Here is a 26718-nt window from a genome sequence, read left to right on the forward strand (position 1 = left end):
TTTTTCTGTTCAATTGTCACTTCACTTTGGTACTTTCTTATGTTTTGTTGATGTTCTCATGGAGTTTATCCAGTTTCTTTTGAGTTTGGTGGGCATTTTGTGACCATTACTTTGAACTCTATCAGGTAGCCTGCTTATCTTCATGTAGTTCTTTTGGTAAAGTTTTGTCTTCTTTCAATACAACAGGAACATATTCCACTTTCTCTGCATTTTTCCTACTTCTCTCTGCTTGTTTCCATATATCAGGTAAATCAGCTACCTCTTACATTCTTGAAGGTATGGCCTTATAGGAGATGTCTTGTGGGGCTCAGAAGCACAATCCTTCCTGGTCACCAGAGCCAGATTCTCAAAGGGGTGTCTCCTAAGTGAGAAGCATCAGCCTTCCTGTTTGGCAGGGCCATAGCTGGGGCTGCAGTGTGCTGGTGGGAGGGACTGGCCCCCCTCACACAAGCTTCTGAAGGGAAATTTGGTAGTAGCTAACAAAACTACCTGCATACTTGGTGTTTGACTCAGCATTCTCATTTCTAGAATCTATTTTGAAGATATACCTCTAGTAATATGAAAATGCTACACGTTATTTATTGTAGTACTGTTTGTAATTGAAAAATATTGAAAATAACCTAAGTGCCACAAAATAGCACAGTGGATGCCCTTTTGTGCAAAAGAAACCTATGGAACATATATCAGAAATTAAAGAGATCAGTTACCTATAAGGGGTTGTTGGAAAAGGAGTGGAAAGAAGGGGAAATGGGAAATGGGGATAGGACAGGAGGGATGAGAGTGTAAAACTTATTGGAGTATGCTTTTTTGTAGCTTTGACTCTTAGAACCATAGCAAAACATAGCAGGTTTTACATACTCAAATAAGAAAGTAATTAAATATAATTAATTTTATTAATAATTAAAATCAACCAATATAGAAGATAAGAGAAAACAAATGAATCTAACTGGATTCCAAATTAATAACTAAACTACACCGAAGGGAATGGAGAATGGAGAAGAAAAATCTATCAAAAGCCAAATCAAAAATAATATTTTGACCACATAAGATTAAAGACAAACAAATGTGCATACATACTGTACTGTAGTAGTAAATCTGTTACTCTGGTTAGGAATTACGTAACTACTTTAAGTGTATGTGAGGGTTGAATCAATAAGTGAATATACTGTAAATAATACAATTTTTTCACTGTAAGTAAGGAAAGGGCAAAGACTAAAATGAAACTCGTGATGATGGATTGCAATCATACATATTAGTCATCTATATCTACACTTATTATTTATGGATATCTATCTATTATACATTTCCATATAGATACATATACACATAGATATTTCTACATATAGATGTCTCTAAAGGGGGACGTATATACAGAAATAAATATGCTGTATGTGTATGTATGGGTTTGTTTATATGCATATATTTCCTAGCTTTCTCCATTGAGAGAATCTAGGATCAATGACACCCCTGTAAAAATGGGCACACTTAGCACCCAGAGTTTGGTTCATAAATACTATTTTCCAATAAAAAGAATTAGACTAATTGGAGTCTAATTCCAATAAAAGAAGATAAAAGATAAACTTGGAATATCTTGTGATGCAAGAAAATTAAGGAACTTCTAGTAAAAAGACACCAGAGCCAACCAGAAGTATCTCCTAAAGGCTAAAGCTGAAACAATTTGTCACAAAATAAATAATGGTAATATTGGATTATAAAATGAGTATTAGCCTCTCAGTTGTGTCCAACTGTTTGTGATCTCATAGACTGTGGCAAGCTAGGCTCCTCTGTCCATGGAATTCTCCAGGGAAGAATACTGGAGTGGGTTGCAATTCCCTTCTCCAGGGGATCTTTCCAACCCAGGGATCGAACCCTGGTCTTTTACATTGCAGGTAGATTCTTTACTGTCTGAGCCACCAGGGAAGCCCATTAGATTATAACCTATAGATAAATATTCCTCAGATCACACTGTAATAAATAAATAATTGAATAAATAAGTAAGAGGGAAAGAATGGACAGCTCTTGCAGAAGAATTTCCATTACAATGAAAAGAATCTTGAAAATATAAAGCCACTATTAGGAAAACAGCTCAGTAATAATTACTACAGCTAAGACCCACCGATGGATGCTAACATCAGTGGATGAAAGTTTAAGGAGAAACAAGGTATTAGCACAGCTTAAGAGTTTCTTCCTTAAGATATTTATCAACTGTAAATGAAGATAAAATACAACTTGACAGAATAGAAACCTAGCAGTCACTATCTTAACCTAGTGATTAATGTTAATATCACTAGTTGACATCATGTAGCCCTTAATAGGGAGAAGGCAATGGCACCCTACTCCAGTACTCTTGCCTGGAAAATCCCATGGATGGAGGAGTCTGGTAGGCTGTGGTCTATGGGGTCCAAAGAGTCAGACACGATGGAAGTGACTTAGCAGCAGCAGCAGCCCTTAATAGGGCTTCTCTGGTGGCTCTGTTGGTAAAAAATCCACCAGCAGTGCAAGAGACACGGGTTTGATCCCTTGGTTGGGAAGATCCAATGGAGAAGGAAATGATAACCCACTCTAGTATTCTTGTCTGGAGAAATTCATAGACAAAACAGTCTGGCAGGTTACAGTCCATGGGGTCTCAAAGAGTCGGACATGACTTAGCGACTAAACTACCAATCACTACCACAGCTCTTGATAATGATGTACTGAAAAGGATACAACATCACTTCTGTAGCATTCTTGCTGAAAATCAGCACGCCAGGCCTCACGGTCCATCACCATCTCCTGGAGTTCACTCAAACTCAGGTCCATCGAGTTGGTGATGCCATCCAGCCATCTCATCCTCTGTCCCCTTCTCCTCCTGCCCCCAACCCCTCCCAGCATCAGAGTCTTTTCCAATGAGTCAACTCTTCGCATGAGGTGGCCAAAGTACTGGAGTTTCAGCTTCAGCATCATTCCTTCCAATGAACACCTAGGACTGATCTCCTTTAGAATGGACTGGTTGGATCTCCTTGCAGTCCAACCGACTATCAAGAGTCTTCTCCAACACCACACTTCAAAAGCATCAATTCTTCGGCGCTCAGCTTTCTTCACAGTCCAACTCTCACATCCATACATGACCACTGGAAAAACCATAGCCTTGACTAGACAGACCTTTGTTGGCAAAGTAATGTCTCTGCTTTTCAATATGCTATCTAGGTTGGTCATAACTTTCCTTCCAAGGAGTAAGCGTCTTTTAATTTCATGGCTGCAGTCACCATCTGCAGTGATTCTGGAGCCCCAAAAGATAAAGTTTGACACTGTTTCCACTGTTTCCCCATCTATTTGCCATGAAGTGATGGGACCAGATGCCATGATCTTCATTTTCTGAATGTTGAGCTTTAAGCCAACTTTTTCACTCTCCTCTTTCACTTTCATCAAGAGGCTTTTCAGTTCCTCTTCACTTTCTGCCATAAGGGTGGTGTCATCTGCATATCTGAGGTTATTGATATTTCTCCTGGCAATCTTGATTCCAGCTTGTGCTTCTTCCAGCCCAGTGTTTCTCATGATGTACTCTGCATATAAGTTAAGTAAGCAGGGTGTCAATATAGAGCCTTTTCCTATTTGGAACCACATGAACTCAAATTGAAAGACATTCCACAAAACATTTGATCAATATTTATCAGAAGTTTCAAAGTACTGAAAACAAGGAGAGACTGAGGGACTCCCGAAGATTGAAGGAGACTAAGGATACACAGTGAAGTACAAGGTGAAATCTAACTGGATCCTGAAACAGAAAAAGGGCATTAGGGTAAAAAAATGGTGAAAGTTCAATAACGCTAGTAGTAAATTTGATAGCATGGTACTAGTATACATTTTCTGGTTTTGGTAATTGTACACTGATTATGTGAGTTGTTAATACTAAGAGAAGCTGGGTAAAGAGTATGCATGAACTCTATTATTTTGCAACTTTTCTGTAAGTCTCTATTTCAAAATAGAAAATTTAGAGGGAAAGAATAAATAGAAGAACAACAAATAAAAAAGAAAAGGAAGAAGATAACAAAAAACTCATGCATTTGCTTTTTTGAAAACAGAAGTTATTTTAACTTAATTGGACCACATATGTCATTAAAAAATAAGTGTGGTGCCAATGACTGTTTTTGTCACATCTAATAAGATTGATTTTGTTGCTATCTTTGTTTAGGCCGGTGTAACAAAAGTACCATAGATTAGGTGGCTTAAACAACAAATATTTATTTCTCACAGTTCTAGAGGCTAAGAAGTCTAAGATCAAGGCACTGGCAGATCCAGTGGCAGTGAGGGCTTGCTTCCTGGCTAACAGATAGCCATCTTCTGTGTCTTCACATAGTGAAAGGGGAGAGAAAGTTTTCTGGGATCTCTTTCAAAAGGGCACTAACTCCATTCACGAGGGTTAAGCTTCCCAAAGACCCCACTTCCCAATACCTTAGGGGTGAGAATCTAACATATGAATTTTAGGGAGATACAAAGAACCAGTCTCTGATAGTTGCCTTGCCTATCAAAACTATATTTGAGAGTATTTCTAAAGACATGAGATGCAGACCAAGTTTTTACCCTGGCAGTCAGTGGTCTAGACATATATCATAGAACAAAGATACTACATTAGCTATCAGACTGGTTTTCATACTTCAGTTTACGGTTTGGTTTGGTTTCTTTGTTAAATACAGTTGCTTTCCTTTTAATAGACATTTTGCCACTAAATATACTCATTAAAAGTTTTTCAGGCCTGGCAATATTCTTAGTATGCTATTACTGATTCAATGAAGACTTCAAAACAGATAAATACACTGATTAATTAAACAGCTGATGCCAAGAGTCAACAGATTCCAATGTTTAATAGGAACAGAAATATTTTAGATAAATTACCACTTAAAAATCTCAGAACTTCCTCACACAATTATTAACTTTTACAAACTGTGAGTAAATAACTCTATAAAATGAAAAATTTAGATACTAAGAATTTAAATAAGTTCACTTATAATTATATACCAGATTTCCCAATCCCTCTCAGAAAGTGATTAATGATTTCATTTTGAAATCACACGAGTGAGTCAATTACTAGAGTTGGTCCAAGGTCAATAAGAAAACAGAATATCTAACTTAAAAAATTTTAATTAGAGACAGATACTATAATTTAAAATTTGGTTATTACATGTCTTTAATTTAAAATTAAAAGTATAATTGCTAGTAAAAAATTTGACTTTTGCTTATGGAATAATGGGTTTCCCTGGTGGCTCAGAGGTTTAAGTGTCTGCCTCCAATATGGGAGACCCGGGTTCGATCCCTGGGTTGGGAAGATCCCCTGGAGAAGGAAATTGTAACCCACTCCAGTATTCTTGCCTGGAGAATCCCATCGAAGGAGAAGCCTGGTAGGCTACAGTCCACGGGGTCGCAAAGAGTCAGACACGATTGAGCGACTTCACGTCACTTCACTTTATGGAATAATAACACAAAGTAGAAAATTTCCAAGTTTTGGTTAGACTAAAATGTGCCTCTTTCCTGGCTACTGCTATTTGCAAGCTATTTGCTTTTGGATGTTATGGTATATGTAAAAATGCAGTCTTCTTAAGATCTGCCCAATAGACTTTAGGAAGACTGCATGGACATGCCTAACTGTAGACTGTGAAACTGGATGTCACCTTAGCAGCTGTTTTAACAAGCATGTACATGAAAATCTGATAAGGGCAAAAATCTTTATTTTTTTTTTGTAAAGCTAAGTCTAAGTAATACAATTCCATTGATCAATTCTCTTTTATACCTACTTTGGTCAAATATCCATGTTATATAGTAAGAAAATATTTTGCATTGAAATGTTATATGCTTTCTTTGGTTTAATCTGAACTCTTTTGAGAGTTCAATAACACACACACAAAAATCTATAAGTGTGATTCCCCAGTTCTTTTTTTTTTTTTCTTAACTACTATGATGATCTGCTCTCTGTGATAAATATACCTGGCCATAAGAATCACTGTGACAGTCACTGAAACAAGACAGCCGACCATCTGAATGTTAACTGTGACAGATTTGGCTTTCCTGCCCTGTTTTCTAAGAGTTTATAGTTCTGTTGAGGGGACAAAAGATTCACACATAAAGCTTTTCTATAATCAAGTAAAAGAGCCACTATGTTAGACGATCAAGAAGCACCTAGAACCCAGGGGAGTTGACAAGAGCACTCCATCTTTCAATGATAATTAGAATCATCAAAGCTCTTTCACGTTTCATCTCACTGAATCCTTGCAACAACCTTGCCAGGTAGGCAGAGAGGTTTATTGTGAACACTAAAATTGATGCTCCAGAGGTTATGGGTGTTTTAAATTAGACAGTGATTTGCTCGCTTTCCTCAAGTTCCCATTCTTTTGCTACGTTTCAAGGAATAGCTTTTCTCTCCTAAAGTATAAAATAGCTCTGGGCACTGGGTTCCAGACCAGAAGAGCTCTACCGGAAAGCTCTCTGCCTCTGCTGCAGCAGGAAGGACTATTTTTAGATGTTTTCCTTTTGCTAATTATCTCTCCCTCCATGGGGAATTTCTACGGGTAAAATCCCCAGATGAGCCAAGTTTCTCACTAATCTCCGCAGAGATTGGAACGACAAGGGCCATGGCCCAGATTGCCCTGAGGCTCATTACCTCTCTAGCTTTAGCAAGTTCTTTCAGGACTGTGGAGCCCACAGAACTGGGGTGATTGCACTCAACAAGGGGACTAAGGAGTGACTGGAAGGTGTGTGTGTGCTCAGTCACTCAGTCATGTCCAACTCTTTGTGACCACATGAACCATAGCCTGCCAGGCTTCTTTGTCCGTGGGGATTCTCCATGCAAGAATACTGGAGTGGGTTGCCATGTCCTCCTTCAGGGGATCTTCCCAACCCAGGGACAGAACCCAGGTCTCCCGTATTGCAGGTGGATTCTTTACCTCTGAGCCACCAGAAGCCCATGAATACTAGAGTGGGTAGCCTATGCCTTCTCCAAGGATCTTCCTGACCCAGGAATCAAACCAGGGTCTCCTGCATTGCAAGTGGATTCATTACCACTTGAGCACCAGGAAAGGTGAAAAAAAGTGAAAAGTGAAAGTTGCTCAGTCGTGTCCAACTCTTTGAGACCCCATTGACTATAGAGTCCATGGAATTCTCCAGGCCAGAATACTGGAGTGGATAGCCGTTCCCTTCTCCAGGGGATCTTTCCAATGCAAGGATAGAACTCAGGTCTCCCACATTGCAGGCGGATTCTTTACCAGCTGAGCCACTAGGGAAGCCCAAGAATACTGGAGTGGATAGCCTATCCCTTCTCCAGGGGATCTTCCTGACACAGGAATCGAACCGGGGTCTTCTGCATTGCAGGTGGATTCTTTACCAGCTGAGTTACCAGGGAAGCCCCATGGGAAGGCAGGCCTGGACATATCTGTTTGAGTCTTGGAACCACCCCAAATGACCTTGCCTGGAGCTCAATTCTGAAAGAGAATGTGGAGCCAGTGGTGGCTGAGGGCTCAAAAGACCCTCCTGATGTTCTGGCTTTCTTCCATCACCTTTGAGAGGAAAGAGGAAGAGACTTAACTTTTCCAGGCAACTATAACCTTAAGCTTCAATCTCCAGGGAACCCCACAGGAACTGTGAAGGATCAGCCTAGAGAAGAGAAAGAGGAAAGGGGTGATGAAAACACTTTTCACGCTCTTGCTGGGAAGAGCTAACCAGCTAGTGCGAGGTAGCCTGGAGGCAATGGGTAGAAAGAAAGTCAAATAAGTTTTTGGCTCAATGTCAGGGTAAATCTTAGAATAGGTTTTGTGCAATGAACTACCTGGGAGCTGGTGAGTCTATTACCTGAACTGTGCAAGCAGAGATGTAGACACCGGAGTGGATGCTGGCATTTATGGGAAAGTGAGAGTGATGGAAAACCCTACAGGTTGGAAGCTATGTAATAATACTTGCTAACACTATTACAGTAGTTATTTTGTATTGAGTTTTTTTTTAATATTCAATAAAGGTACAAGATGTAGATGCTATTGTATTATTAACTCTTTTAGAGATATGGAAACTGAGGCACAAAGAAGTTAAGAGATTTGTTCAAGGTCACACAGTTAATAGGAATTTTCACTTCAGCTGCTTGTTGCCAGTGTCTGTGCTTTTAACCACTTGCTGTATTGCTGTAAATCTTCTAAGGTCCCTTCTTACTTTGACATTCCAGATAGGATGGACTCTGGTAGCAACACCAGCATTCCTGGTGCCTCACTAATCGGACTTCCAAAAGGGCATTGATAGCCTCTGAGAAGGGAGGGAGGCCCGGAGGGAGGGAGGAAGGAAGGAAGAAAGGAAAAGGAAGGCGGGGAGGGAGAAGAAACAGAAAGAAAAGAAAAGGGAAAGTTAAAGGAGTTGCTGCTGGGGGAAAAAGAAATCGAGACCTTTAGAACGAAGGAAGCTCGCTGGTTATCTTTGGGGCCAATTGGCAAAGACAGAGCCTGACAGAATATTGCGACAAAGTAAAACATTGCTATTGTTTTCAGATTTCCCGCCTCACCTGCCTTTCCTTACAGCATTCAGGAAGGCCTCTGTACGCTGGCCTTCCCTTCTAGCCCCCCTTACTCCATCTGCACCCGCCTTCCCATGGCACTTGTGCTCAGCTTTTCCGGGAGATTGGGAAGCCCGGGGACCAACAAGCAGCTGCCAATTCTCTATTCTGCACCGTCTTCCCCGCCCTGTTTTACGGAGGGGAAAAGTGACGCCCAGGGTGGTATGGGACTTACCCAAGGTCACAGAACATCGGTCAGACGCCCACGCCTAGGCACCCCTTCTCTCCGCGCGCCCGAACCCTAGAGCTTTCTTCATTCCACATCCCCGCCTCCCCACCCCCAACCCCACCCCCCTGTTCCCTGGAGTCGCTTCTGACGCTCGGCAGTCTCCTGGGTCCAGCCCTTCCTGCGGGCGCTTCCCTTCCGCCGGATTCCCACGCCGGAGTCGCCCTCAGCCCGCGCGCAGCCCGCGGGAGCGCTGCCTTCCGGCCCTGGGAGCCCCTCTCCGCTCCGCGCCGCGCCGCCCCGCACGGCGGGGGCACCCAGGGAGGCGGACGCCCAGGACTCACCGCCCGACGCGAATAGGAGCTGACAGGGTGCCAGGGCCCTTGGGGATCCCGCCCTCGTCCCTCCCGGCGCTCGCACCTGGAAGGGGGCACCAACCCACGGTGACGTCCTCCGCTCGGCCGGTGCGCTCCTGCCCGCAGCCCCGCCGCCTCCTTGGGGGAAGTCCCAAAGTGTCACGGTCGAGACCGCTGGGGTGTGGCCTCACCTCCCGCTCCCCCGGAGGCTGCCCCCAGCCGGGAGGCGCTTCCTCCTCCCAGCCTTGCCCCGGCCCCGCACCCGCCGCGCTCCAGCCCCAACCCCGGCTCCTGCCGGGCCGACGTGCGAACCGCTGTGCGCCCGGGACGCGCGCACCATGGATTTGGGACCCGGCTTCCCCAGGCAGGCCGCCTTTTGGTTGGACAATTAGCGGAGGTGGGCGGGGAGTTGACCAACCCCACACACGCGCTTCTCCATGAAGATTCTTGAGCTTTCTTTGAAGAAAGGAGTGCATATGCTGCAGTGTCTCTGTGGAAGGAGCCTGAGGTCCAGCAGCAGCCTAAGTGGTGAGAAAATGTTCTTTCCTTAGCCCCAGTCCTGCAGATGCCCAGCCCTCTTCCTTCTTTCTGGTCCCCTCTCTGCTACCTACTCTGCTCCTTTAATCAGCACTGTAAATGATGGAAGGAAGGCGTTTCCTTACTGGGGTGAGATCATGGCCCCGTCGCCAGTTCTGTCTTTGAAAAAAAAATTTTTTTTCCCCTCCTCTTAAATCCCTGAAGTCATCCTTGTATAGAACGCTTTGGCTATCGCCCAGCGCCTGAGCTGGATCCCGCAGGTCTCTTTCCGAGGGGTGCCTCCAGTGACCTGCTTTCGCACTTCCTCGCGGCTCTCTCCTTGTGACTTGCGAGGGCGGCGTGCGACTTGGAGTTGCTCAAAGTCTCCTCTTGAGAAGTTGCCGATGCTTTCGACAGGAGAGGGGACTTTTAAACAGGTGGCTGGCGAGGCAGGTTATCTTTTATTGTTCTTGTTTTGTCTGGAAAGTAGACAGACTGCCATCGTCAGAGAGAGTATGTTTTGCCCTGGAGGTCAAGCAATCTTTGAAGTGATGGTGAAACAAAAGAGCCCCAATTAGATCTGGGTTTAGCCAACTAGGTCCCTCAGGAAAAGCTCAGGAAGAGAAAGGAAGAAAATCAGACCCTTTTAATGACCTGCGATATTGAAAAAACGATTAAAATTTTTAATGAAAGAAATAAAAAACCTACAACCAAGTGTGATTCTTTTCTGCCGAAGCCTTGCAGATGAAGTGAGCTGTTTACCACACTTTGAATTGTCCATCTCTCTCTTTTTTATGATGTAAGTTCTTTTTAAAGTGGGTTGTCTAGTAGTCTTGCAAATGTTAACCCAAGTTTTGTGTCTTTTGGTTTTCTGTTTACAAAATGGGGGCGGGATGTGAGGAGAGAGAAAAGGTGCTCCTAATTATGTCTAAACACGTGCCTCTGTAAAATAATTTTTGGTCCATTAATTCCAAGTAACTTTAATGTTCAAAAATTTAACGATTTTATAATAGGTTTCAGGTTTAAAACTTCATATGTTATTCTGGGGGATCTGATTCATTTGGTTAAGTACCTATTTTCAGTCTGTACTGGAGCTATGAAGATTATACTTGGAAAGATTAGAATATATATAGGTTTCATTTATCCTTTCTAAAACTTTGACTTGCTGCTTCCTCACCACTGTAAATGAAAAATAAAACTTCTAAAAGAATTAATTAAATACTTTAACTATATGTGAAGTATGAGAACATACACTTTTGAAATGAAATCAGCAGTGAGATCTCAGTATCTTGACTTTTATTCAGTTCAGAAGATGATTTAGACATCTTTTGCCACCATATTTATAAGTGCTGAAAAATATCAAATCGCTATATTCTAAATGAATATGCTTGATGTTGAAGTTTTATGTTTTGAATACATATTTCAGGAAGCCAACAGAGATGTATGTTAATATTATTTCAGTTTTCCTTATCTACATGAAGTAAAACATGAACAGACTATAACTTGGGTATTTATTTCCTAGATATGAAAATTTTTAAGGTATGTATGGTGTATGATAAAGACTTCTTATAAAAATAGATAACATGTTCATTTACATACAGAATCGGTCTTTCAAATGGTAACAGATCCAAACAGAGGTGATAATATGTGTGATGGAGAAGCATAGGTTGTTGCAAAATCATGAGACTTAAGAGTCAGAAGACTCAGTTATAAAGCAGTTTCAATAAAGTTACTGAGGATTTTTCAAAGTCAGTATTTTCATCTGAAAAAAGTAGGAATAAGGATAGCTCTAGCCTGCTTCCTATTTCTTACCGAATCCTAGATTTAACATGTGAACGTATGAAAACTGTTGCACTTTATATATGCATTGTGATTTAGTGGGGTGTTTGGTTATTTAGGGAACTGTCACTCTAGAGGAATTTTTGTAAAAGGGTATAGTCACAAGTAAAGACGAAGGTCCCTTTTATACCCTTTCCCCAGACGGAGGTAATGTACAGAATTGCTAAGTGATTGTTTCTGGACACTATATTGCTTTTGTTTGAATTGTGGCTTTTATTAATTTATAATCTTGGATAACTTACATGACCTTGCAGAAATGTAAATTACTTTGATAATAGTACTTACCTCATAAGTTGTGGTAAAGATTAAATGAATTAATAACAGGTAAAGATTTATTGGGAGAAGGCAATGGCACCCCACTCCAGTACTCTTGCCTAGAAAATCCCACGGACGGAGGAGCCTGGTAGGCTGCAGTCCATAGGGTTGCTAAGAGCCGGAGACGACTAAGCGACTTCACTTTCACTTTTCACTTTCATGCATTGGAGGAGGAAATGCCCTGGTGGCTCAAAGAATCTGCCTGCAATGCAGGAGACCAGGGTTTGATCCCTGGGTTGGGAAGATCCCCTGGAGAAGGGAACAGCTACCCACTCCAGTGTTCTGACCTGGAGAATCCCATGGACAGAGAAGCCTGGCGGCCTGCAGTTCATGGGGTCACAAAGAGTGGGACATGACTGAGTGACTAACAATTTCACACTTTCAAAGATTTATTGAGTTCTTACTAGATGCCAGGCATTGTGCTAAGAACTTTGAGTCTACCATGTATAACATGTTCAGTGTATTTTAGATATTATTATTGTGTTCCATTTTAAAGTGATTTCTTTCATGTGACTTTTACTGTTAGTATGAGCAATTCTGCATGATATGTTATGCCCAGTTTGTGAATGCAAATTGAAGTCAAGACATCAGATACATTTTCATGGAGCAAATTTATATAAATAGAGCTGGAGTACACAATTTTAATTTTTTAAACTTACCGAAAGAGAAATACAGTAATATTTTGAGCCATGTTAACATGGAGTAAAAGGTTTTATGCAAGCTACTTCTGCCCCATCATTTTACAGTTGAGGGATTAAGGGCCACAGGAAAAAAGTAACATAATTTGTTATAAGAGGTTAAAAGATTCTCCTGATAGATTGTTGAACTTTTGAAATTATAAATATTTTAATTTTCTATTTACGTTTTATTTGATAAGTAGGATTAAGAAAATACAAAATAATTATTACTAATTCTTGAGCTTCTTAGTATAATAAAAACATTTTATTACTTGTCTTTCTTCTGCAATATCAAATATTATTACATTGTCTAATTTATCCATTATATTAGTTTATAAATCCTTTGTACTTCTGTAGAATGGAGATAGCATAAAATGTCAAATAGAAGACAATCTTGGACAAGATTAAATAGATGGTTTAAGGCTATTTCCAATCAGTTATGATTCTTTTTTTCCATTTCTCAAAATAAAAATTATTTGTTTTTGTTTTCATGGGAGTCTATATGTTAAACGACAGGTAGTACATTTAAAATTTTAAACAAATCTGCTCAGAGTATATGGCATTTTTATTAACCTGGTAAAATACTATATTTTCAGCTTAAAGGGTGAGTAAAGCAGATTCACTTTTCTCTAGAGATGGGACTTTTACAAAGAAATGGAAGCTCAGAGATTAAAACAAGAACTTTAATGCCTACTCTATTTCTCTCAAGATCTACTTGAGAGGAAAGCAGAAGAATTCTATCAAAGAGGGGTGTTAAGGTTACAGCTTTATCATCACTTCACCAGGAAAGACCATTCTGATGCCTCAAAAGGAGACCCTGAGAAAGCTCCAGTGGGCATCAGCCTGACAGGGGACAGCAGCACTTTGGCAGTCGGTCCCTGTGGTAGTAGTAACGTGTGTGCGTGTGGGTGTGCATGCACGCACACCTAGCCAGGGGTAGCGATGTGCTTGTCTTATTACCCCAGGCAATTCTGGAAAGTCAAATCTTAGTCTTTTCTCCTTCTGTGTATAGTTATCACTCCTCTGCAATAATCGGTCAATTAGCGCTGCCTCAGCCTGATAGCATGCTGCTGCTGCTGCTGCTAAGTCCTGTCAGTCGTGTCCGACTCTGTGCGACCCCATAGACGGCAGCTCACCAGGCTCCCCGGTCCGTGGGATTCTCCAGGCAAGAACACTGGAGTGGGTTGCCATTTCCTTCTCCAATGCATGAAAGTGAAAAATGAAAGTGAAGTCGCTCATTTGTGTCCGACTCTTAGCGACCCCATGGACTGCAGCCCACCAGGCTCCTCCGTCCATGGGATTTTCCAGGCAAGAGTACTAGAGTGGGGTGCCATTGCCTTCTCCGGCCTGATAGCGTAGAGGATTATCAAATGTCTAGAGATTGAACTGTCCACCCACATCAAGTGGCCTTGATGGAGGATTGAAATACTAGGCAAAAATACTTATCCATCCTAATAAAAACACACAACCAAAACCCAGGCAGACCCTTCCTTTCAAGTATAGTGCTGACATCTAAATTGAGACTGCTCTTTTAGAGTCAGGTTGTATCAGGGAGTATGTATCTAAGGGGTGCAGGCTTTAGCTCCTATACAGGACAGTCAGCTGATCCAAGAAAGAATGTTCCATGGCAAAGTGGCTGTTGCTTTTGGTTCACTTCCCAGGAAGGGATCCTCTACAAAGATGGCATTATGCAGCTGTTTTCAGCTCCACTATACCTTTACTTTCTGTTGTTGTTCAGTCACTCAGTCATGTCTGACTCTTTGCTACCCCATGGCCTTCAGCATGCCAGCCTTCCCTGTCTTTCACCATCTCCCGAAGTCTGCTCAAACTCATGTCTATTGAGTTGGTGATGTCATCCAACCATCTCATCCTCTGTTGCCCACTTCTCCTGCCCTCAATCTTTCCCAGCATCAAGGTCTTTTCCAGTGAGTCGACTCTTCCCATCAGATAGCCAAAGTATTAGAGCTTCAGCTTCAGCTTCAGTATCAGTCCTTCCAATGAATATTCAGGGTTGATTTCCTTTAGGATTGACTAGTTTGATCTCTTGTTGTCCATTGGGGCTCTCAAGAGTCTTCTCCATCACCACAGTTTGAATGCATCAGTTCTTTGGCACTCAGCCTTCTTTATGGTCCATCTCTCACATTGACTCTCACATGACTATTGGAAAAACCATAGCTTTGACTACATGGACCTTTGTCATAGAATCTTTATTTGAGCAGGTTTTTATGTTGTAAGTCTAAAATTCTTCACTGTTTCAATACTGCTCCAATGGGTAAAATGAATGTGAAACATAAAATATACAAAATGATCATTGTTTTTTTATGGCTTTCATTTTCAAAGGGATTTTTGTTTTTACATGATGTTTTCAGTGTTAAATTCAAAAAGTTAGTGCTTATTCTTAGTTCATTTGTCTTGCATTACTTTAAAAAAGCAATTTGCTAAGTGCCTATGTAGTCGGCATTATCACTGTTTACCCGGTATTTTGGGTTCTTCTCTTGGGCACATTGCAGGATGCATGGCATTATCACCTTCCCCTGAACTTAGGTGTGGCCATATGACTTGCATTAGCTAGGGAAACATGCGCAGAAGTGACACACCTCCCTTCCAAGTGGAAGCTTTAATAACCAGAGCACAATTCTCTCTACTTCTGACCTTCTGATGATGTTCAAGGTAGTGGTTGTTCCATCAGTCTGTGTCCCCGAGTGTCTGTAGTAATAGGACTGTATGACCCTCGGTGGGCATTTAGCACATTAGAGAAGTTAAAAACTTCTCTTTGTAAATAACTTAGATTTTTAAGGTCATTTGTTATCTGGTATATCCTGATGGGTAGTAAGGCAGTAGAGTTTAACATAATAAAATTTAATGGAGGATTATTGGGCTCAGTTTAAGATTCTTTCTAGTCAATCACTTTAACTTCTCTATGATACCGTCTGTAGTATATAATGAATTGATGTATTGGTTTCCTTTCATAATCTTTGAATAATTAGTTTAGCGTACCAAAGTATGGGGTTTTGGCATCATCTAGTAAATTAGTGTGGAGAAATGGCAACCCACTCCAGTACTCTTGCCTGGAGAATCCCAGGGACGGCAGAGCCTGGTAGGCTGCCGTCTGTGGGGTCGCACAGAGTCGGACACTACCAAAGTGACTTAGCAGCAGCAGCAGCAAGTTAGTGGTTGTTCTGAGACTAGTGAGTACATTGCTTCTTAAATGATATTCATCTTCCCTTCCTAAAATGCAGTGAAGCTCCATTGATATTTGAGATTATTCTTTCAAAGTGGTACTTTATTTGCAAGGTGCTTAAGGACTCAGGTGCTCCTTTGTACTTAATCTGCTGTATGGAAACTGTAATACCTATTAATGCCCCAGAGTTCCTGGAAACGAACTAGCTGCATTACTTGAAAAACAGTGCTAACATGGCAGCTCTCATCTCTGCTGCAGTTTTTCCAGACAAAGGAAAATGCAAATAAAATTGTTTTTCTCTCAGCTTATAAATTAAGAGCTGTGTGCATGTGAAGAAAACCAGGGCAGTACTTTATGGTGAAGGGATTGGGCTGAATGCTCCATCTGGGTCATGGAGCAGCAGTCCATTTGCCTGCCTCTTGGGCTAAGTAAAGCAAAAGAGTGGAGTGAAGTCAGACTTTTGGAAGCCTAGGATGTATGTGTCATGCCAAATAGCCCTCCACAGCTGGCACCCCTCCCTTCTTCCTGTCTTTATCCATCTTAGGATAGAAAGTTAAAGAAACATGTCTCTGACTTCAGGGCTTTCCATTTTTTTTTTTTTTTTTTATTTAGCAAACATTCTTTAAGGACTAATTGCTGCTAGGCTCTGTGGTTGGCACATGAAACCCAGCAGAGAGAGAGAGAGAAGGACAAGCAAGAGCTGCCATATTAGGCAGTATATGATACATGCCCAAAGTGGAGTACCTGGGAGCATCAGTTTATTATAGTTTAATAGTCTCTTACCTGATCCCAAGGAAGTAATAATTAATTCTTCCTGGGTTTTGTGTTTATCTCCCAGAGCTTGTTAAAGCATGTAAGAGTTCAAAAGGTATTGCTGGGTGGGACAGATGGGGGCTCTAATGGAGAGGAATAGTATCTCTGTATATTTTATTGGAAGAGTGTGTTTGAATAAAAATAAGAAGCAGATATGAAAAAGCATTTTTTTTTTTACAAAGAATTAGCCTACAACTCAATTCAAGCCTACTCATCACTGCTCATATTCAGATGTCCTGCCTAGTTATCTGTGTTATGCCTCTTCTTTGTCCCTCCCTCAACCCAAGTCCATTTGTTCACACCCAGATGTAACACATCAGTTTCTAAGAAAGGTGCAAGTTTTATTCTCTGGTATCAGGGTTAGAAAGAGACATTCTGGGAATACTTACAGGTCTGCTGTCTTAATTTCCCTGGAATATCTTGAAACAATGAAGCTTTCCTTTGTACAATTCAGTCTATGAAATTGCTACCTTTACACTATGTTATTTTCATTGTACAATGTTATGAATGCCATGTCCGAATATTATTTCTAATTCCATTAAGTGTTGCAGGGTATTTATATTTCCTAGGGTGAATATCAGAAAGATACTGTGAATCTGCGAAGATAAGTCTCTCTTGCTGAAATGATCTTTCTTGTTTATACATAAGCTTCTAGTACCATCCTACCCCCTCTCATTACTGTTTATAGAAACGATAGCATTGCAGTTGGTGTCACTGATTGCCCACGTTGCTGCTTCAATGAAGCCAGCTGGGATTCGATTGCATGGTCTTTAAATAAAACTTAGTGGCGCAAAATGAATCTCTTTTTTGAGGGGAGAGGGGTAGTTGCTAGCTGGATCATTCTCTAAAGCACTAATTATTTGCTTAACTTGGAGGAACTTGAGAATCAGTGAGTCGCTGTGTTGGCTCAGTATCTGACCTTGGCACTGAGGAACATGTGGGTAGACAACATTGATAAAGTCTTTATGAAGCCATTCTCAAAACGAGAGTGATGAAGCACTTATCCCCTGCCCATCTTAGCACTCCGTAAGTAACTCAGACTGGAGGTAGTGAATGTGTCTTTGATTCCAACTATCCAGTCTGGAGCCAGGTTAATAACTGGGAATTCCAGGCAGTAATGTTTTGTGCCAACCTGGTGCAAGGGGATGGCCTGGAAATTGTGAAAAACAATGCGAAAGGTTGGTGGTATAGTTTCTTAAACTGTTGTGGTATGAAAAATGAATATCAATCACTAGTTTTGGCTTTTGGCTTCCAGACACCAATACAGTTTAGGCAGAATGGCATTTTTCTTCATAGTTATATAATACAGATTAGAGAACCAAGCTTTATCCAGGTGAAGATTTATATGTCTATGTAAATTTATTTTCTCCTGAAAAAATTTGAATTTATAAATGTATCTCTATTTAAAATATCTGTGCACTTATGCAAGTGTGTGTGTGTGTGTGTGTGCATGTGTGTGTGTGTGTCTGCATTCAAAATTGTTAATGGCAGTTACCTTTAGGGAGTTTGATGGCAGAGACTTGCTTTTTGCTTTACATATTTCTATATTAATTTGAATTTTAATGGAAATATGTTCCTTTTATAATAAAAACTATATAGTGATACATGTTTAGATTATGCAGTTTTTTTCTATAACAGGAAACTGAAAATGTAAAGTCTCTGTAGAATAAGAAAGTCACTTACACAACCATAACCTTGATATAACCCCTTCCCTTCTTGGTGTGTGGGTTTTAAAAACACAAGTTATCACACACAAGTTATATGCCTTGTTTGTTTCTTTTCACATGAACTTAAATGGTTATTCTAAATATGGAAAGAAATACTCATATCTAAATATTTGGAAAATATTGTTTTCTAAGAGGAATTACAAGCAGCTGTTAATAGAAAGTAGTGAAGCAGTTAATAGTAGGAGAGAGATACTTTTGGGACGGTGGGAAAGGGGAATTCTTTTGAACTTTGTGCATTTCTGCATTGTTTCTAATTATTTGTGTGTGTTGTTCGCTCAGTCGAGTCTGACTCTTTGTGACCCCATGGACTGTACCTTGCCTGGATCCTCTGTCCATGGGATTCTCCAGGCAAGAAAACTGGAATGGGTTGCCATTTCCTTCCCCACATCTCCTGTGTCTCCTGCATTGGCAGGCAGATTCTTTACTACTGCACCACCTGGTTCCCAACATTTACCTGTAAAGTCAGGTCTGGGTCCTGAGCTACTTGTGCCTACCTGGCAGCTCAGCATGTGTCCAGCCTGTGAGCAGGTAGATCCCACAACAGGCTAAGCTTCACTGGCCCCATTTTTTTCTCCCCAGTCTCAGCAATCAGATAAGTTTTCCTCTTCCTTGGAATGGAGTGAGAAGGGTAGATGGAAGGGCATAGACTCTCTTCCCATTTGTTGGAGAAGGCCAAAAAACCTTTTGTGGACCAAAAGTGAATGTGAAAAGTGGGAGCAAAAATTTACTCTCATAGCATGTAACTTTCAAAGACAGAACTATTTTGAAGGGTGTTGATATGTCCCTGTATCCTTAAGTAACTTACACTTTTAACAGCCATATAGTATTTTCCTGGCCCTGTGTGATAGTTCCCGGTGTCTCATATGTCTCAAGATGGTGCCTAATGATAGTTCTGCTTTTATAGGGTTGGTCTAAATATTAAATGCATTAGTATCTGTAGGGTTCTTAGCCTGTGAAATCCTGGATACTCGGCATTTAGTATTTCCTGTTCTTCTTTGTCTTGCCTTTTGTCCCTCCTGGTATTATAAAATACCAAATGCATGCTGTTAGTCTGTGATTTATCCTGTCTTAGTCTTTCTCTTAATTTAAGGTAAAAAAAAAATGTGTGCCATACTCAATCTTAGAATATATCTAAAATTTTGATCTATATTTATAATTTTCTTTATTGTTCAAGATAGGCCTTTATTCTGGTAAAAAGCAATAGGAATCTGTATCTAGCCAATTTCACTTGCAAAGATTCCAATTTGTTTTCTTAAAACTAATAATTATCGTAATTTGAACAACATTAAGGAAAATTCTGGGTTTTATTTCATCCATAGAAACAAATATAAAGTGATATTGCAGAGTAATTTGGCTCTGACAGGTAATTTGGATGATATTCTTTAAGTGACTTTTGATAACTGAATTTTTGGAATTAAACATAGTAACACTTATTCTTAATAGTTTAAGTTGCTCAAGTTTTAACTCTATTGTGTTGGTAGATTATTTAGAAGATCAAACAGGAAGCAACTGAATGTCACATTATGTTTTAATACTATAGAATCAGTGTAACTGAAAAAAATTCCTGACCTCCTCAGCATTAAGTAAATTCATTTTAATTGATTTTCAAGTCCTGGAAGCTAGGTTCATTCAGTGGATTGCTGTGTTTTTTTTTTTAATTATTATTATTCCTTTGTTATGTTTCTCTCACCAGGTAGTTTCTCAGAAATATTGAGGAATATTTCCATGTTCCACAAACATATCCTGGTATTCATTTGATATCTCTGTCAATATTCTTTACTCTGAACCACTGAGATGCAAGAGCTTTGTTACTCTTCTCTTCAAAGTTTAAAGAAAACCAGACTGTGGGGCTTCAGAATAATTTACTAAATTCTTGAGGAAATCAGAGGTGTATAGCACTGCAAGAATGGAAATCTATAGACTTACATTAACTATCACCACTCAGAAAGTCCATAGGCTGTGTCCTTCTTTGCGAAAGCTGTCTGGTCATCTCTGTTTAGCTCCTATCCTATCTCTCAGTTCAGTTCAGTCGCTCAGTCATGTCTGACTCTTTGCAACCCCATGGGCTGCAGCACTCCAGGCTTCCCTGTCCATGACCAGCTCCTGGAGCTTGCTGAAACTCATGTCCATCGAGTCGGTGATGCCATCTAATCCTCTGCATTATGGATATTCTTTGTTTTCCTCAGGACTAGGAACTACTCCTTCAGGTTCCAGAGAGAGAATAAGGGTATTCAATTCAGTCCTCTTCCAAGGCTTATTGGTTTTATTGCAGGATGGCTGAGAGTGAAGCATGAATGTTCTTTAGGAGAAACACTCCTAGCGTAAGACATGCTCTGGCCACTCCTGGTCTAGAGGAAGCAATCATGGCACTTATCAGCACATTTCCAAATGTTTGGGTTATTCTATTTTAAATAATGCCAGATGAGGAGTAACAGATATCAGTCTGCTGCTGCTGCTGCTAAGTCGCTTCAGTCGTGTCCGACCCTGTGCGACCCCATAGACAGCAGCCCACGAGGCTCCCCCGTCCCTGGGATATCAGTCTAGGTAGCGTTATACCTTTCCACCATGTATCTTTCAAAGTAGATTGCAGAGCACATCAGTCTTGCAGGATATTGCCTCACAAACGCTTTATACAAATAAGACAGATCTAAGAATGAACAATGATTTTCAAATTGCACAGTAAATTTGTGCAGTAAATGCAGGGGAGAATTCTTTAACTCTGCATGAACTTGGTTCTGTTCAAAATATATCCTATTTAAATTACTGATGAAATATAGCTCAGATAGAAGCATCTACTTCAGTGGTTGAAGCAATTTTATAGTGACAGAGACTAGGAAGTTGACATATCTGTATGGTTGGAAAGGCTTGACAAGGTAGTCTGTTTGAAAACAAAGGAATTTCTATGACAAGGGGAAATTCTAATTTTTATCTAAGGGAATACAAATCACTAACATCCCCCTAAAGTGCTGTCTATCCAGTTACAAGAATTTTAAGCTTCAGCCTCATTTACCACCCTATTGCTCAAACAGTTGAATATTTTTTAGTGTTTAAATCAAAGATATTATGGAACATGTCTTCATTTCATGTTTATTCATCCAGGATTTACTGAGACCCAACCATGTGCCAGTCAATGGCTACATGAACCCTGTTCTAAAATAACTCATTCTTACTAAGGGAGATAATAACTGTGCAAAAATTACCCTAATTAAGGTACCAGTGATGTCTAGTGCCTAGCTATAGTGTGTCATTCTTAGTTAGCCTTGTCGTTATTCTAGAAGAGACTGCCAAGTATGTTGTAGAGACAAACTCTCCTCCATATTTTTTTAGGTTATGTTCTCTGATAATTACTGTTTGATTCTGTGCTTGTTTACATGTGCTCAGTTGAAGTTCTAATAGATTATTAATTTATTTTCATTAAATTGGAAATATACTGACTGTAGATTACATTAGGCTAACTAGCCCTGCATGGATCATCATTATGATTTTGTTTTCCAAGATGCAATACTCTGGATTCTATTATCTCAACCAAAATTGGAATTGGGAGGGCACAAGAAGAAAGAGGAGGTAAAATATATGTAGTTTGTTTTTAAGGTTAAAATACAGAAATGGCCAGAGATTAATATAATAAACACTAATATACTTGAGACTCAGCATGAGCAAATTATTAGCATTATGCCTTATGCATTTCAGATTCTCTTGAAGAAGTCAAACACTACCGATAAAATCACTTAGAACTACCCCCAGCACTATTCCAGCATCCTTCTTCCTCAGGGGTAACAACTATAATGATTTTGATGTGTGTCCCAGGCGCACGCACGCCTGCATGTGTGCATGAAGTCGGTTCAGTTGTGTCCAACTCTTGGAACGCCATGGGCTGTAGTCCACCAGACTCCCCTGTCCATGGGATTCTTTAGGCCAAAATACTAGAATGGGTTGCCATGCCGTGCTCCAGGGGATTTTCCCAACCCAGGAATTGAACCTACATCTCTCCCATGTCCTGCATTGGCAGGCAGGTTCTTTACCACTAGCGCCACCTGGGAAGCCCAATTTAAAAGGTGTCATGTATGATTTGTTTTGAGTATTTCTGAAATTTATAGATGTGGACTTGAACTGTACTTGTCTCTCTATATCTTATTTTTTCACTCAATTATGTGTTTTTGAAATTCATCCCTGTTAATCCAAATGTATCAAGTTCAGAAACTTGAAGCCACGTGTGAGGGAATCTGTGTTTGTGGCTGAAAGCATTGACTATGGAGCCAGTTTGCCTGAGTTTGACGTGACTCTGAGACTTACTAGTTACGGACCTTAGACAGGTTTCTTAACCCCTCAGGGCCTCAATTTTCTCATTTACAAAATGGTAATAACAGAAGTAGCACCTACCTTATAAGGATGTGGTGTGGAGCAATATGAGTTAATATATATGAATCTCTTAGAATACTTTCTGACACTTATTAAGCACAACATAACGTTTATTGACTCATAGTGGGAGGAGCAATCTTGCTTAACTAATATTCCCTGATTTGTTTTACATATAGCACCAAGCTAACTAGGAAAAAAAAAAAAAAACCCTCATTGTCCAGCCTTGGATTCCTGTCAGAGGTGATTGGGTATTGAGAATGAGCAGTCCCTCAGCTGGAGAGGTCAGTGATTCACTGAGACACACATCTTGGGGAGTGTGAGACTGACATGTACACAATACTGTATTTAAAACGGGTAAACAACAAGGACCACCTGTATAGCACAGGGAACTCTGCTCACTATAATGTAAAAACCTAAATGGGAAACTGATCTGAAAAAGAAGAGATATATGTACAGATATAACTGATTCACTTTGCTGAACACCTGAAACTAACACAGCATTGTTAATCAACTATACTCCAACATAGAATAAAAAGTTTAAAAAAAGGAATCCTCTTTTGACTGAGGCTGTTGCACAGTGGACAAAGAAATTTTGCAGGGTCAAAGAAATTTGCAGGATCTGCCTTAGTATTTCAGAGAAGGCAATGGCACCCCACTCCAGTACTCTTGCCTGGAAAATCCCATGGATGGAGGAGCCTGGAAGGCTGCAGTCCATGGGGTCGCTGAGGGTCGGGCACGACTGAGCAACTTCACTTTCACTTTTCACTTTCATGCACTGGAGAAGGAAATGGCAACCCACTCCAGTGTTCTTGCCTGGAGAATCCCAGGGACGGCGGAGCCTGGTGGGCTGCCGTCTGTGGGGTCGCACAGAGTCCGACACGACTGAAGCCACTTAGCAGCAGCAGCAGCCTTAGTATTTAGGGGTTTGGTTTGATTGTATCAGTGGGGCTACAGAAACACCTGAGAATGGTCTAATGTCTACCTGTTTCCCTTTGTATGTGACACCATCCCTGACCCTCTCTTGGGAATTGTGAGTAAGAGTTCTTTGTCATCTTACCTCTTGAATTGAGAGGAAGTAGTTCTTGGTTGAGCTGGAACTGCACTGAGTGCTTGAGGCTGAAGCAAATCCCTCTGGATATTCAAGAGGAAAAACAAATGAAAAACAGGTGGGGCTGAGACTGTCCCATGATTTCAGATCTCTGTCAGCTCTACTTTGCAAGCCACCTGGGCCTCCTTAGCAGGTTCCATAGAGCTGAAAATAGCCAGATTCCTCAAAAGACAGAAGTATGTTTCTAATGCAGATATTAAGGCTGAGTAAGGCTTTGTACTGATTGATCTCTTGACCTCCTAAGGTTTTTTGACATGACCACGTTTCAGTGATTCTGGTGAACCTTGCTGTCATCCTCACAACACAGATGGTAGGAGCCAAACGTAATGCCTGTGTTGTCATCTTCTCATGAGGAGGGACCAATTATCTTATTATGCATAGAGCCTAAGTGACTCAAAGTGTAGAATCATAATATTTAGGTCCTAACAATAATTTTAGGAATTGAAAGATACACTTTCATTTGACAATTGAAGAAACAATCCCAGCAAACTCGACACAAGTATCCAAAGCCCGATATCTGCGTGAATTGGCTGGATCTTTGAATCAGGGGATTTTTGAATTGGGGCTCAGAGGTAAAGAATCCTCCTGCAATCCTCCTGGAATGCAGGAGACTTGGGTTTGATCCTTGGGTTGCAAAGATCCCCTGGAGAAGGGAATGGCAACACATTCTAGTATTCTTGCCTGGAGAATTCCATGGACAGAGGAGCTGGTGGGCTAGTCCATGGGATCACAGAGAGTCGGATACAATTAAGTGACTATAATTTTGAACCCAAGACTTTTAACTCTTAGTATGTGGAATTTGGACACTAATTTGGAATCTGTTTCATTCATTCACTTATTATATGAACTTAATTTCTTAACCTCTGTGTTGAGTTTCTAACCTCAAAATCCTCATCAATATAAAGTGCATAAAATCATCCTTGTCTCTATCAAAACATTGTTTGAAATCTAACTGAAATAGTGTGCATGCTAAGTGGCAAAAGCTAAAAAGCTAATAGAGATACAGCATTTCTGGTTCATTGCATTCAATGCGTTTGTGACCCAAGACTATATTGGAAATAAGATAAATCTCTGTTTTGCATTGTATTGGAGAAAGGCAGTTAATGGCAGAAGCCAGTTTTATCAACATGAAATTTATAGCTTTTTTGGCATTAGAATTGTATCTTCCAATAGCTATCACATCTGTTGTGCATTTTTTCTGGTTTACCCTTTTCTAATACTGCTTGAAAAGGATGCTATTCCCATCAACAATATAGTACCTTTTCAGTCTGCATTGTAAAGTGGGGCAATATGATGGCAGTTAAGGCATTTTATTGATTTAACCTTACTTTAAACTCTTTCGCCCATGGCTAGTAACTAGGATGAGGTGATATACTCCAGTATCTAGGCTAACTTCTATTTTGAGGGCTTGCGTCACTTAGTTCTCAGTCAATAGCAAATATACACTATATTAGAATTTAATTCCTGAAATCTACAGGCACTTCTGTCTGTGAGGCAGAGAGAATAAATGAGCTACTTTTAGGTGAAATAATCACATTATTAACAGCAGCTTCTAATAAAAATAACTTAGCACAGACAGGAGGAAATAGTAATAGTTATGTGAGCACTAGCAATCAGACATAGTCTTGGCATAACTGGGTTCTCAGTATGGCTTGGCATTGGATATTTAGAGATAAGTCAACTTCTGCCTTAAGTAATTTGTAGTATGGCAGGGGAGAGAGGATATAAGGATATAAAAAACACATCTTCATGGGGAGGTGCTAGACTAAAGGTAGAAACAATTTATCCTGAAAACAGAAAGAGATGAGAGCAGATCCTTCTGCTTGGTGATGTGTGTGTGTGTGTGTGTGTGTGTGTGTGTGTGTGTGTAGTTAGGGAGGCTTATCTGGGAAGGCTTCAGGGAAATATGCTACCAGAGATGCATTTTAAAGAATAAGTAGGCATACACCTTGCATGGAAAATGATGAGGAAGGGCATTTTGGGTAAAGGGGAAAATATGCACTAAGGCAGAGGGCCAAGAGAGAGCATGTGTTTCAGGCTAAATTTGCTCATTCTTTCCTTCATTCCTTCACTCATTTATCAACGACCTACTGTTTGTCAGGTACTATTCTAATTGCTAGGGATACGGTGGTGCGCAAAACAATCTCTATTTTAAGAGCTGAGTTTCTGGTGCAGAAGTAAAACAATAAATAAATAAACAACTAACATGCGTACAATATAGTGTCAGGTGGTGGTAAGTGCCATAAAGAGAAATACACGCATTAAGGGGCTAGAGAGAGAAAGGAAGATCTCTTTAGATACAGCAGTCTTCTCTAAGGAAACGGCTCTTAGGTAGAGACCAAAGGAAGTGAGAGATCAAGCTTGCAATTACTCACGGAGAACTGGCACCAGCTGGGAAGAGCAGCAAGTGCAAAGATCCTGAGCTAGGAATGCATGCAAGCATGCCGAGTGCTCAGTGCTAAGTTGTGTCCAACTCTTTGCGACCCCATGGACTGTAGCCCGAATGCCTCCTATGTTTATGGGATTATCCTGGCAAGAATACTGGAGTGGGTTGCCATTTCCTTCTCCAGGGGATCTTCCTGACCCAGTGATTGAACCTGCGTCTCCTGCATTGGCAGGTGGGTTGTTTACTACTGAGCCACCTGGGAAGCCCTGAAGTAGAAAAAGCCTTGACTTATTCTAAGATGAGTTAGAAGGGCAATGTGTCAAGAGCAAGATGAGGGAAAACGGTAGGAAAGGATATTGCTTATATATTGTAGGCTGTGGCAAGTATTTTGGAATTTATTTTGAGGGTTATGCAAAGTCATAGAAGGGTTTTGAACAGGAGTGTGAAAAGCCATTTATATTGAAATGGATCACTCTGGCTGCAGTATGATAGTAGACTGCATCACAGAGACTGTTTAGGAGGCTATTACAGTATTTCTGGGGAGAGGCTTGGAATAGAGTCAAAATGTGTTAGGCAGTGAGACATGGTCTAATTTGGGATATATTTGGAGGTAGAGCGGATAGCATTGCTAATTTAGAGGAAAAAAAAAAGAAATCAAAAGTGACTCAAGGAATTATGCCCGAGCATGTAGATGAAGAGGGATGTTCTTTATTGA

General features: G+C 40.6%; 1 protein-coding gene across 2 annotated transcripts in view; it reads left to right on the top strand.

Moving 5' to 3' along the window:
- FGF12 (fibroblast growth factor 12) overlaps positions 1–26718 on the top strand; it is a 613285-nt gene that overhangs the window by 191612 nt on the left and 394955 nt on the right. Inside the window, exon 1 of one of the 2 annotated variants that reach the window (XM_061412878.1) lies at positions 9418–9610. The exons of the other annotated variant lie outside the window; for it this stretch is intronic. Coding sequence (XP_061268862.1) covers positions 9520–9610 — 91 coding nt within the window. The 5' untranslated portion in view covers positions 9418–9519. Of the gene's footprint in view, positions 1–9417; positions 9611–26718 lie in introns of those variants that run through there. 2 annotated transcript variants of the gene reach the window in all.

This window comes from Bos javanicus, chromosome 1, assembly GCF_032452875.1.
Source record: "Bos javanicus breed banteng chromosome 1, ARS-OSU_banteng_1.0, whole genome shotgun sequence".
NCBI lineage: Eukaryota > Metazoa > Chordata > Mammalia > Artiodactyla > Bovidae > Bos > Bos javanicus.